The 14,959-nt window shown below is 37.2% G+C and overlaps 1 protein-coding gene across 5 annotated transcripts in view; it reads left to right on the top strand.

The window, feature by feature from the left end:
- Nucleotides 1–14,959, top strand: part of nolo (ADAMTS-like no long nerve cord) — a 258,541-nt gene that overhangs the window by 169,418 nt on the left and 74,164 nt on the right. For all 5 annotated transcript variants that reach the window (XM_012292449.2, XM_076535635.1, XM_076535637.1 and 2 more), the window contains exons 3-4: nt 9,199–9,251; nt 12,343–12,442. In XM_012292449.2, the coding sequence (XP_012147839.2) occupies nt 9,199–9,251; nt 12,343–12,442 (153 nt within the window). The remainder of the gene's footprint in view (nt 1–9,198; nt 9,252–12,342; nt 12,443–14,959) is intronic.

Below are 14,959 nucleotides of genomic sequence, written 5' to 3'. Positions count from 1 at the left end.
TTCCTTCCGTTGGAGGAAGTTGCTCATTCGTTACTGTAGGATCATTAAGAGATCGGTTGTTTAATGACTTAACACTGTTTCAATCTTGTGAACGGATCGTTGATTAATTCTGGGGATTTTAATTGAAATCGATGTAAAATGTGAGGAGATAATATTGAAATGACCTTTATTAATTTTTGAGGTCTTTGTTATTTTGGAAGTTTTGGAATGCAGATGAGATCATTCTGATGAATTTTAAAATTAGCTTCTGGCATTTTTGGTTGAGATGTTTATTATTCATTGTATCGAGTGCAGAGCCTAAACTCTAAAACTACCAAACCAGTTAAATGACCGCTCCACAAGTTTCTTATTAAAAGGTATACATTTTGTTAAAGTACATTTCTTGAAATCAGAATTGATTTTCATCAAGATAAAGAATAAACGTGTATACTAATTATTTATGTTTCATCGTTTGTTTATTTGTTTTTTAACTTCATTTTTAATTTCAAATTAAGTACGCATTGTATGCCGGTAGGTTTAGTATTAAACTCCTTATCCTTACCCTTGTTACCATAATTTAAAAATTGCAGTCATCAGATATATTGTCATCAGACTACATTGATATACACTACCGTCCATAAGTATCCGGACACTTGGTTTCGTGACATAAAACATAGTTGAATTTTGTACGAAAGGTATTTAGGGTTATCATATCATTTGTAATAATTATTATTATCTTTTTTGAGGTGTCATAACGTAATAGAATTAATTTTTAAGTACAAATTATACAATGAAAGTGTGAAAGTAAAATTCATGTCCAGAAGTACAAAGTCCAAATTTGTGAATCTAATGAAACACTTTCGATTCTAAAAAAAATTTTAATTTCTACTGTGTTTCATTTCTATGGTGCAGAACGTATTCAAAGGGTTCTTCGATATGTTTTAAGTGTTTATAAACTGTTGGTAGATGTTTAGATTCCCTCAATGAAAACAAGAATGGAGGCAATGCTACGCATTCGACAGTTTCGGTTTAGTTCGTCTGTAGCTTCTTTTCCATCGAGATATGAGTTCCAAACGAAAATTATCAATGGAAAAACGTTCCAGTATTCAAACGTTCGCAGAAAAAAAAATCGATTTTAGTTACTGTTGCAGATACTTGAATAACTTTTATGCAAAGTGAATGCATATTTCGCTTGTGTCCGGATACTTATGGACGGTAGTGTATAATCTACACATATTCATAGCAGTGTAATCTGAGCAGCTTCTACTAATTAATTTCCCTGCACTGAAACATCAATTAATCCAACAGAATTTAAAGACTTCGCAGAAATTCGCAGATGTCGGCATTCACCGAAACAGCCATAATTAACTTGAAAACGAAATACGGAGAAGCCGGACAAAGGCAGAACGAGCGATTTTCTATAAACAAAAAAGCAGAAAAAATACTTGAAAAGAATTTCAATTGATACGAAGAGCTGGCCCCGAACCGGGTCACGCTTGTCAAAGCGTTGAAATTTTCTGCGAGAAGAGAACACTCAGGAAAATCGCGTAACATTTTCACCGTAGAATCATTAAATCATCCTGGGTCTCGATTAGAACGATTTATGCGATCGGTCGTTGGCGATGTTTGAAAAAGCGATTCTTATCGGACAATGTCCTTTCGCTTCTAACTGCGAATCTCTCGCAAATTGGCAACGAAAGGAAGGGGGTGCAAGGTGGTGAGTTGCGAATGAAGACGGATACACGACTAGATAGATAGAACAGAGAAGGAAAGATAGAAATAGACGAGCAGAGAGGACAGGCCAATAGGCCGATAGGCGATCTCTCATTCCGCAATGCGGGCTTTCGCACCGTTCTGTACTGGCTTCCTCAAAATCTGCTGTTTCCGAGTATCGAATTAAATGGAATCTTATTTTAGGGTCACCATTTTTCGTTTTGCAATTATTGAGGAATATAATTTTTTGCTCTGTAATTTACACGCGCTGTATTTCCACGCTCTGTAATTTCCACGCGCCATAATTCCATGCTCCACAATTTCCACGCGTTGTAATTCTACACGTCGAAATTTCTACGCACCATAATTCCACGCTCCGTAATTTCCACACGCCATAATTGCACGCTCCGTAATTTCCACGCGTTGTATTTCTACGCGTCGAAATTCCTACGCACTATAATTCCACGCGCCATAATACCACACACCATAATTTTCAGGCGCCATAATTCCACGCTCCGTAATTTCCACGTGCTGTATTTCCACGCGCTGTATTTCCACGCTCCGTAATTCCCTCGCGCCATAATTCTACGCGCCGTATTTCCACGCACCGAAATTTCTACGCGCCATAATTCCACGCGCCGAAATTTCTACGTGCCGTAATTTTCACGCACCATAACTCCATACTCCGTAATTTTCAAGTAATTTATATTGAGGAATATACATTTTTTTAGGCTCGAAACTGTCGCTCTCGCGTTTGCACGTAATCTCTGATTGGTCCGTGTTTTTCCTTAATAATTGAGAAACGAAGCGAGACATCTTGTATATGGGTTGATCTTTCAATTTCATTTTTTAATCAGTGTCTCAATATTAACAAAATTTTCTATTGTTATAAACAATTAATTTAGCTGACACAGCGTTGGTCATATATGACTACCGTGGTCAACATGTTAATAATTTATATTACGTCTGACCACAAACGTCAGTTTTCACTGTGCTGGTCAACATGTTAAATATGTATGCAATAAACAATGAGAACGTATACTGTTTCTGAATAACAAATATTGCGTACTGAATAAAAATTTGTATGTATAAACATAGTACATTTTGTATGTCTTATTAGCGTTACATGTGATCATTACATATGGTCATATGGTACATATGGTCATTTTCAACATTCAGCTAATGAAACTATAAAATTATATTTGCTAGAAATATTTGTCTATGAATCATCTACTTTACATTCACTTTTTCATTCAAATAACATATTTGATCCTAAATGCAAATATATAAAGGTAATTTTAAAACAGCTTGAACAAGTAATTCATGTATGAGTATTGATTCATAAACAAAAGTTCACATACGATCTCACATTAACCTAAATCAATTTTTTCAACAATATAGCCTGCATAACAATATAAAAATTGTAAGACAACAGAACAACATTTCTAAAATAATGCACAGTAACGTCCAAAATAATTACACAATGCGCCCTTATCTTAAAAACGCTCGAATTTGTTAATAAATCATGTCTCCAAAATTAATTTTCCTACAACAGATTGAAATATCATTTAACAGTGTACAGTCTTAAATAAAATAATTCAGAGACACAGCTTTTAAGGACCGCCAGTAAAACGAGTAAGCGTAGAGGAAGCAGCGAGAGCAGAGACCGCCACTTCTTTAATCAACGATTCAAACAACGAACAAGCCCGCGAACTTTTAACAAATGAACACGTTCCCGGAGCTTGTTCCGTGCTTTTTTAATGAACCAACTCGGCGAATGTTAACGCGCCGCGTATATACGCGACCGCTGTCACCTCGTTGTATCCCACGAACTTTCACGTTCGCGAACTCTCATAAAATAACCGTCAGAAATGTCGACAGGTCGATCGTTTTCGGCCGAAATTTTCTTGAAATCGACGCTCCAGTAAATCCCAATGACGATTTGCCTCCGGCATTCAAGGTTATTCATCCAGCACGAAAATAAAACAAACTGCTGAAAGCTTCGGAGTGGCTTTTCGTTGGTGTTTTCTTTCGATTTTCTAACCACTTTCAACCCTTCTGTTTGCGCCATTAATCGTTCATGCGTTTCCTCGAATTCATTTCGAGTTCGATCATCGAAGTTTTCTTTCTTTGCTGCTGTTCTTTCGAATGTGACTCATGGTGTTTTAGAAAGTTCAGTCGTTTATATAAAACTTTGGGACAGGAGAAGTTTGCTCAAAATGGCCGGTCTAGGAAGATCTAGGTACTTTCAATTACAGACGATTGAATAGGACATTTTTAAATTGTTTTATAATACCTTTGTTATGTAAAATATAGAACTCAGAGTATTTTTTATTTGCTTTTTTTTAATTGTCTACTCTAGGAAGATTTAGGAACTTTCAATTACAAACAAATAAATAGGACATTTTTAAACTGCTTTATAATACCATAGCCATGTAAAATATAGAACTCAGAGAATTTTAAATTTGTTTTTTTTTAACTTGTTTTTTTTTAATAAACATGAATGAAAATAGTTATCAAAATTAAAGTTGAAAATGGTATTCCGCCGAATGTAATGTAAACAAATAAATTTTCGACAAGCTGTGTACACGATGAAAGTTCTCATTTAAACAAGCACGATTTGCATTGGGCTATTTGCGCCACTTCATCATGGTTGTTTGCCGATGCAGAAAATATTTGTCACCGATATTTTTTTAAATTTCGTGTCATATAGAAATTGAATGAAAATCAAGTTTTTATTGATTGATGTAGCAACTGTGTTTGTTTTATTAACCTTTGGTGCACCTAACGCAAATATTATGTCTCAAATAATGTAGGTTCAAATTCGTGTATTTTAAGTTTTTTAATAAAATATTAGACATATTAGATTGTTAATGTGCAGGAAATATTTCTTTTATATTTATAATCTTTCTTTTGTATAAGTTTATAAGCTTTCAGTTGCTGTTTTAATAATTAATAGTGTTTAATAATAATTTGTTTTAATACGGTTGACATAACCTCAAAGTCGGCCATATTGTCACCTTAAATAAATTTATAAAATGGAATATTATATCAAGGACATTCACTTGTATGAAGATAATAAAAAATGTATATACAATTTATACTTTATTTATGATACCTAGAATTTTATAATGAAATATTTGTTAAAGTCATCTGCAAACGAAAGCGATTCCCATCTTGAAGGTACATAGACAATACACAAAGAAAGAAGCGTACACTCGAAACACGTAGTGGTAAATAGTCATTAATCCTATTCATTAGGAATTCGTAATTGCAAACGTCCTTTAAGAGGATTATAACGAAATGCAACAGTTATTTGCAAAGAGTCGAAACGGAACGAAATTTTCAAATCAGTTATTACTCGAAAAGTTATTACTTGAAATCGTCTGACAATTAAATGTCTGTTACATGCATGTGAAAACATAGGTATTCATATTCATAATTTACTTTTTATATATATGATATGTATATGCGTATGATATGTATATGTATACATATGATATACATATATATGTATATATATGAACATATAAGCTTATACATATGAACTTATACGTTTGTACACATGGACATATAAGCTTGTACATATGAACATATATTATTATACATATGAACATATGAACTTATACATATGAACGTATATTAAATATATGAACACATGTGAACATATATGAACGTATTTTACTATCTTATAATTAGACAAATGAAATGAACAGAGTTTAAACCACATTCAATTTAAAATTATTTTTCATACGACCTTCCTTGAATACACGATTCAATTTCCTCGCAGGTACGACGCAAGCGGTGCGTCACTGAAGCATAACGCGTTAATTCGTTCCGGAAATAAAGTAGGATATAAATTACCGGTCGTAAAAATACAAGATACACGCGCAATCATTTGTAAAACAAACTCGTTAACCTAACGAACATCTCATTTCGCGGTGCACACACTCTCGAATCCGTGTCATTATAATTTGCTCGAGCGTGAAATTATCGCCCATTACCCTCGATCGCCACTTTCGTGTCGGGGTCGGGGCACAGCCAACATAATACCACCTGTGTACACGATAAAAAGAGCGAAAAAAGGATACAGGAGCAGAGTTCAAACATCGCATCGGCTAGAAACTAGTCTCCAAAATAAATTTCCACGTAGGGGATGAAAACTGCCGATGGCCATTAACGTCGAGCTTCTACCAGGTTCTTTGTTCTTTACTTCGATCACTTTTGTTCGTGTACACCTCTTTCAATGGCGTTTTCCATAACCGTTGCAACTTTTATATCATTTTATATTTTCCCTCGATTTTTGGTTCGTAGTTTTCGTTACCGTTTTTCTTTCTTTCACGTTATCCTGTTTTTCTCTTTCTTTCGCGCAGAGAACGTTGGCCGGATAAAAGGGATTAATTGCCGGAACTCTTGCTGCTCTTTCTCTCGGTTGAAAGCCGATACAGCGGCTCATTATCGGGAAAAGAGAAATCGAAGGAGAAGTATATTTCATATTTTCGCAATGGCGGTCTTCAACATTTTACTCCCACTTTTCTTACTGACTATTTTTCTTTTATTTTTTATTGTAAAGCTAAACAATGTTTATAACTTTATATATATTCACGTTTATTAATTTTAATTAGAGGAAATATGAGGAGTATAGGTTATGTACAGAAATTAAACGAGTATAGGTTATGTTCAGAAATACAACAGATAGAAATATAACAATAGAAATGTTATGAAACTAGTGAAGTTTTAAAACAAATAATCTAGAAATATAGAGATCTAAGAATTTCGGAATATTTCCCAATTTGATAACACATCTGCAACAAACAGTTCAATTTTCGTCCACCGATATATCGGTTGATTAAGTTTTTTAAATTTCCTACAGAAAGCGTTCGTTTATTCGTTTTCTTTCGATCTCAATTCGAAATTCTCATTACAATCGAAAATTGCACGCTATGAGAAAAAAATTCGGACTTCTCTAAAAAAAGAGTTGAAATCCAATTCAGAATAATAACTAAACAAACTTCGTTATCAAGTGGTCGCTCCGGCAGGCGTTTCGAAAAATCCATTCCTCCAATATCACGTTTCACTTTCCAGTTTCCAACTGGACCACTGGTTTTCCTCTCTTTTTTAATATTTTTGCGAGCCATTTTGTCACGCTTTTTTTATTAAACGATTTTTCGACCCTAATTGTTATCGTTCGTTTACATCAAATGTTCGAACTCGGTCAGTGATCTCCACGATTATTCATTAATTACATTAGAACGTGTACATGACAAGCTTTGTTAAATAGAAAAATACTGAATTCAGTTTGGTAAACTGACATCTCTGTTAGTAGTGCAACAAAATAAAAATAGTACTCGTAGTTATACCGATAAAATAAATTTTGTATAAGTGATCGATTGAAAAAAAAATATAGACAAACTTTGAACAAGTACAAATTTTATTTCCAGGCGTCGAAATTTCTACGCGATATATTTTCTGCGCGTCATAATTCCACGTATGATAATTCCACGCTTCGAAATTTCTACGCACCGTAATTTCCACGCGTCGTAATTCCACGCGTTACATTTTCTCTACATCATAATTCCACGCATTATAATTCCACGCGCTGTAATTTCCACGCGTTGTAATTCCACGCTTCGAAATTTCTACACACTGTAATTTCCACGCGTCGTAATTCCACGCGTTACATTTTCTCTATGTCATAATTCCACGAGTTATAATTCCATGCGCTGTAATTTCCACGTGCCGTAATTCGACACTTCGAAATTTCTACGCAACATTTCCACGCGTCGTAATTCCACGCCTTGTACTTCCACGCGCCGTAATTCCACGCCTTGTATTTCCAAGCGCCGTAATACAACTTTCCAATAAAAATTAACAATCAATTTCAAAAGTGTCTAACGTTAGAATTTCATTTAGTTTTCATCAAATTTCTGACCCAGTTCGAAGCGACGTAAAAGGGTGTTAAAAGCTTCATTTCGTGGATTCACCCGAACGGCTCCGAAGAAACGCGGGAAGGAGACGCTTTGATAAATGCGACGTCGAGTAAGAACGACGATACATCAAAGTATTTAGCGTCATTCCGTGGAAATAGAAAAATCTCGTCCGTGAAGCGGATACGGGGGGTTCGTTCGTACATCGATATCCCTCTCGGAGCAATAAGTTCGCCGTGAGACGTGATAAAAATTTCGGCGCTGCTGCAGAAACCGCGTGAAATGCTTGGCACGTCCGCGGCCGAACCGAGCGGATTTCGAAAATTCACTTTTACCGGTCGGCTCGAGAGCTTGTCGAGTTGAATTCCTGTCTGGGTATTTCATAGAGGAACGAAGGGACTGCTGCAATCTCGTACACGGCCATTTAAGAATCCATGGGAATAAAGTGGATGGCTATACGCTCTTTCTTTGTTCTTACAGATATACAGTATGTCGGAAAAGTAATGGTTTTTAAATCTAAGGAAATCTAGGGCCATCTAGTGTCTTTTATTACAACGATTTCTCATTTTCAATTTTTAATGTTCTTTTTTTTTATTTTTATTTTAGTGGTTAACACATATTGTCACTATGGTCATGTATTATGGGACACGTTGCAATTATATTAATTACTAGTTACTGACAATATTAATAATTAACAGTAGAAATACAATTTCGACGCGTAGAAGTTACGGAGCGTGGAATTATAGCGCTTGGAAATTACAGCGCGTGGAAATACAGCGCGTGGAATTATGACGCATAGGAATTACGGCGCGTGGAATTATGGCACGTGGGAATTACGGCGCGTGGAATTATGGCGCATGAGAATTGCGGTGCGTGGAAATCCAACGCGTGGAATTATGGTGCGTGGAATTACGGCGCGTGGAATTATGACGCATGGAAATATAAGGCGTGGAATTACGGCGCGTGTAGTACAAGGCGTGGAATTTTTATAGTAATGTTATTAAGGGTTGAGTTTGCAGTAGTGAAATAATATTAATGAAATAATAATAATGTGTGTTGTAGAGTATTTTCAATGTCCATGGATCCTATATTTCCAGATCTCAATACGAATCCTTATATTTCTAAATTCCTATAACTCTACGTTACATTTTGTTTTCTAAAACAACTCCCACATGATATATGAACAATTTCCGGAGAAAAACAATAATTTCGCAGAAACGCGAGACAGGGATGGAAATTTGTTATTACATAGATTAATTGTCGAACAATTTCGCGAGTGTCGATTCAATTACCTATCGAATATTTCTACAGCATTGGCGGCGTTTTAACGAATTTATTCGCTCGCGATGGATTCTCCAATTTCATTAAAAGTAGCACGCAGAGGGGGGTGAAAAGGGGTGGCGGAAAACGTGCGGGCGTTCTGCAAATACGATCTCGGATTAATTCGACGCGCGGAATAATCGAATGTCGAATTTTTGCGCGGAATGATAAACAGGCGTGCACGGTGCCGCGTGTTGCCGGACGAGCATCGTTTTATTTAGACAATTTAATCGCGTGACAAATTGTTTTCTGCTTGCAGAGTGTCACGTGGGGCGAATGGTCACCTTGGTCAAAATGGTCCAGTTGCTCGAGGTAAGCACTTCATGATCCAATTTCGCTGACGCGATCTCCCCGTTGCGTTTCACGCATCCGCGGATATAACGGATAAATTTTATTAACGATTCATAAATGAAATTGTTCCGCGAGGTTTTCAGGGTAATTACCTACCCGCGATTTTACTGCTGAATTAGAAGCTTGCTCGAAAACCACTTCTTTCTGATTAATTAACCGTTTCAATTTATTTTGGATCTCTACAATTTCATCATATAAGTACTTCTTTTTCTTGATACATTTCTTTGTGGAACTTAATTTAGATTAAATGATTTAATTGAAATTAACACGGGAGAAATTTTCGCGGGTTAATTACTAACTTCCATTAAAATCATATTAAATTATCGCGCATTAAATTTGATGTTAAATTAGCGCTTCATATTACATTTCGAAATTAGCGTATTAAATTGGCGTTAAATTATATTTATACGCTATTGGCGCTATCATATCGTTGAAAAGTATGTTTAATTCGATGGATCCGTTTAACCTCGTGCACTATAATTTATTTGTCAGATTTAGCTCATCACGCAAGAATGAGGTTTGAAGCTTCGTTTCTGAATTATTAAGGAATATAATTTTATACTCCGTAATTTCCACGCGTAATTTCCACGCTCTGTAATTCCACGCCTTGTACTTCCACGCGCCGTAATTCCACGCCTTGTACCTCCACGCGCCGTAATTTCCACGATCCGTAATTTCCACACGCCGTATTTCCACGCGTTGTATTTCTACGCATCGAAATTTCTACGCACCATAATTCCACGCATCATAATACCGCACACCGTAATTTTCACGCGCCATAATTCCACGCTCCGCAATTTCCACGCGCTGTATTTCCACGCGCCGTAATTCCCACGCGCCATAATTCTACGCGCCGTATTTCCACGCGCCGAAATTTCTACGCGCCATAATTCCCCGCGCCGAAATTTCTACGCGCCGTAATTTTCACGCTCCATAACTCCACACTCCGTAATTTCGAAGTAATTTATATTATGGAATATAAATTTTTTTAGGCTCGATGCTGTCGCTCACGTCTGCGCGTAATCTCACGCTCTGATTAGCCCGCGTTTCCTTAATAATTCAAAAACGAAGCTTCATACCTCATTTTTACAAAGAGAAATCTTATTCAGAATCACATCAACTATCTCCCACCCTGTATATCAAGAACTAAAATACAATATCAAAGATTCGCAAGAGTTTAAGCTTCGAAAAATAACTGCTTCGTGAATTAAAAGCATGTCAGTGATTTGGCGTAGAAACATCGATAGCGGGTGTTTTCTGCAGGAATGGCAGGTTCGATTTTCGCAATACAGTAACGAAACGTTCAGAGATGTCGGATATCGCGTCGCGTCGCGGCGCCGACGCGGTCGTGGAATGTTAAACGTTTCAGAACTCATTTCGACGTCGGTGGAGTTCCGGTGGCGACCGCTCGAGCGGCCAGCTCGTTTTTCAACCGGCCAGAAACGGCGCACACTGCGCCAACGAATAATTTATGACCCTTACTACTGGTGAACTGCACCCCGAGAAGCTTATTGTATGATGTACGGTGCCGTACATTCGACGCTACGACCGCGGCCCCTTCTAAATCTTCGTTCGCGTTCCCCGATACAATTATTAAAATTTCTTCTTTTACGCTGTCGCCGCGCGCCAACCGATTTACGATCGCCGCTTTAAATATCCGCGATACTAGCGTACAAACCGACGATACTGATTGAAATATTAGGTGAGTTATTCCTTTTACGTGATAGAGAACGCGGGGCGACATAAGCACGTAGCAATTTTAATGCGCTACGTGGTGGGTGTGCGATCGTGATCTGGGGTGTTTCTTGATTTTTCGTATTTTAGAATTTTGTCGTAGTTTTTCGGAATTAGAAATTTTGAATTTTTGTGTTTAAGAATTGACGTATTGATTAATGTAAGATTCTTTGGGTTCTGAATTTTTGAATTTTAAAATTGACAAACTTAAAAATCTTAAATCTCCAAATGCACCAAGTTTTAGATTTACAAATCTCCAAATCCAGATATCCAAATCAACAAATCACCCAATACATAGATTTCTAAATCTTTAAATCTTCAAATCTCTAAATCTTTGAATCTCTGAATTTCTAAATCTCTAAGACTCTAAACCTCTAAATCTCTGAATCTTTGAATCTCTGAATCTCTGAATCTCTGAATCTCTGAATTTCTAAATCTCTAAGACTCTAAACCTCTGAATCTCTGAATCTCTGAATCTCTGAATCTCTGAATCTCTGAATCTCTGAATCTCTGAATCTCTGAATCTCTGAATCTCTGAATCTCTGAATCTCTGAATCTCTGAATCTCTGAATCTCTAAATCTCTAAATCTCTAAATCTCCAAATCTCCAATTCCCTAAATCTTCAAATTCCTACATCCCTAAATTCCCAAATCCCTAAATCCCCAAATTCCTCCACCCCTAAATCCCTAAATCTGTAAAACCCCACCACCCTAATCCCCCAAATCCCTAAATCCCTAAATCCCTAAATCCCTAAATACCTAAATCCCTAAATCCCTAAATCCCCAAATCCCAAAATACCCCATCCCTAAATCCCTAAATCCCTAACACCTCATCACCCTGACTCCCCAAATCTCTAAATTCCCAGACCACCAAATAAACCATAAAAAATCCCAAAATATCAACATCACAATTATAAATCATCCAAACATAACCTAGCTCCTAAAATATGAAAGAGTCCAGCGAAGTAAATTACGCGCAGGTCGTAAATTTTCATCACGTTACACCCAAATTAATTATTTACCGGTTAATGTACTGAATGATCTTGCGAATTTTTGATTTGTCAAATTTTCAACACGTGCCACACGAATTTTGTCGCAGTAATACATATCGACATTGCTCTCCCTAATACGCAAATTTATAATACATTACAGCCTTGTATCACCGAGTACCAGCGAGTACACATATGGTCCCATATTTTTTTCTTACGCGCGCTCCTGTGGCACACTGTCGGAAGTTTCATGCATGTTGCTTGTTACAGTACATGCATATATTGTTATTTCTCGCATTTTTTTTTAATTGCGCTTGTCCCACTTCGCAGAAGCTGCGGTGGTGGAATTTCACGTCAGCAGAAACGATGCAGGAGGAAACCGTGCAAGGGCAGATCATGGAGCACGAAATACAAGATCTGTAATCCGGAGGTGAGTCGCAATGCCAACTTGTTAGTTTTAATTGTTCTTGAATATGAAACATCGCTGGTAGCTGGAAATCGCGTTACTCTTAACGCGTCTTACGTGTTGTGTCTTCATCACGATTTAAACTGACGTTAACCGATTAGACTTATAGGTAAATGAAATTCAAAATTCTAGCTTGATCAAACATAATAACCAAACATAATAATTCCTCAAATATTATTGAACACAACTTTTGTTCAAATACAATCAATATGTACATATGTGTATATTTTTGAATGTACATTTGTATGCATTTTTTAAGTCATATGTGGACATGGACATTCATTTGTTAGCTAGATTAATTGTCTTTTAAATTCGTTTGCAGGTTCAACAATTCATTAATCATTTATATATATATGTTCACACACATACTCATGTTATCATGTACACATCATGTGTGAGACAAAATTTGAATGTTTTAAATGTCATAAAAATTATCAGATACTATATAAAAAAATTTTTAAATATTAAAATTCTCAGATTGTAAAAATCATTTCATCTTTATAATTCAGTTAAAAAAAAAATATACAGTCACACAATATACAGAATACAATATGTACATATACACATATGTGTATGTACAAATACACATATGTACATATGCGTACTTGTGAGCATCTTACGTAGATACATAAATCATGTATCTATCATGTATAAATCAAATACAGTCACACAATATACAAAATACAATATGTACATACATGTATAAATCCACATATGTGCATATGCTACTTGTGAACATTTTACATAGATGCATAAATCATGTACCTTAAAAAATCATCAAAGATAAAAGAAGCTTATAGTCAGAGTACAAAACAACGACGATAATGCAGCATATCTCGCATCCAATTACTGTCCCCAAAGCAGCTTCCTTATCAATATAATTCTATTGAAACTACATCTCCGTCGGAAAGACAGAGTAGTGTAGACACCGACGAGAACTAACATAGAGAACGTCGGTTGCAGCGTGTTTCCCTATATCCTTTATCAGGAACGCGGCGTATAGCGAGCAAGTTGTCACGCGAGTAGAAACGGGACGACTACCCTCTCCTGGCCTGGTAACACGTACATCCGCGTGATTATAACGGCACCGTGGCTCTGAGTAACTGGAGGAAATTTGCGGTTCGCGCAAACAACGAAACGAAGTTAACTCCGTCGTTTAACTGGCAACTTTTGAAGCTGCTTCGCCGTATTCCATCCGCGATACGCCAACCCCTGATTCGAAGCGAATGTCCCCGTTTACGTAGAACACGGTAGAACACGGGAAAAGGTGGCTGGATGATTGGCCCCTCGCTTTACTTAACCTTTTCGCGCCGGGAACCGAGAAACTTCCAATGAACCGGAGAGAATTCGAGAAGAAGATTAACGACGTTTACAGTGTTAACGACTGCTGGAATTTTGTGTCGCCATTTTCGAGTTTTCGCAAAATTTGGGGAAGGAAAGTTTGGAATTTCGGGTTTGAGGGTTTGAGGATTCTATTAGTCCTAGGTGGGACATTTAGCAAATTAGGAGCTGGGGAATTTGGGAATTTAGAGCGGTGGTTTAGAAATTTGAGAATTTAGGGATTCGAGGATTTAGATATTTGAGAATATGGAAATTTGAGGATTTGAGGACTTGGGGGTGTGGAGATTTAACGCTTAGAAATTCTGGGGCTATGATATTTCAGGAATTTCTCAATTTGAGGATTTGAAAATTTCCAAATTTCAAACCCATCACTACCACCGCCGAAACTCCTGTCCAAATTCCACTCCTCCTATCTTCCAAATCTCCAACCCCACATCCCACTAGAATTAACTAGTGTTCCCCCTGAAAACATTAACCGAAATAATTGCTATAGAGTCCACAGCATAAAGAAATCACTTTGGCAAACAAGAGACAGCAATCTAGCCTGTCGAAAGTCGAAACACGAGCCGCTTGACCCGTGATTATGTACAAGAGTTCATACATCAAAGAACAGGTGAACCTCGCTATCGTAATTAATTATTCCCCGGTTATTACGGCCTTATGCCAACAGACCGTTCAGAAATTACGCGTATTATCAATTCAAATTCGACGCGTGACGGTCAGCTGCAGTTGTCACGTATGACCGTGTACCGTTACTGCAAGTGCATCCTGTACGTGTGCATCCTGCAGCACACCACCGGCCAAACCTAACCCCCGGGAGATGTACGGATGCAGGTGACCCGACCTACATTCGAATCTGGGCCGAATTTCGACCCCTCGACAAGACACGTGGCCTGGCCATCCCCATTGATATCTGCCAACTCGATATTCCGTCGAATTTGGACGGGTCCTTTTGAAACGGGAACGGTCCGCATTGTTCGCGTCGCCTGTAGCCTCTCTGAACTACTCGATTTTCTAAGGACAACAAAAATAATAGATGTTTCGACGGAACGTTGGTGACCATTGGAACCGCGGATAAGTTACATGGTATCGTGAATTCTGTGCTGGGAATCGATACTCGCACCCTTTACAAATGTATCG

This window comes from Megachile rotundata, chromosome 9 (genome assembly GCF_050947335.1).
Source record: "Megachile rotundata isolate GNS110a chromosome 9, iyMegRotu1, whole genome shotgun sequence".
Taxonomy (NCBI): Eukaryota; Metazoa; Arthropoda; class Insecta; order Hymenoptera; family Megachilidae; genus Megachile; species Megachile rotundata.
This window is presented reverse-complemented; position numbering and strand designations above follow the sequence as displayed.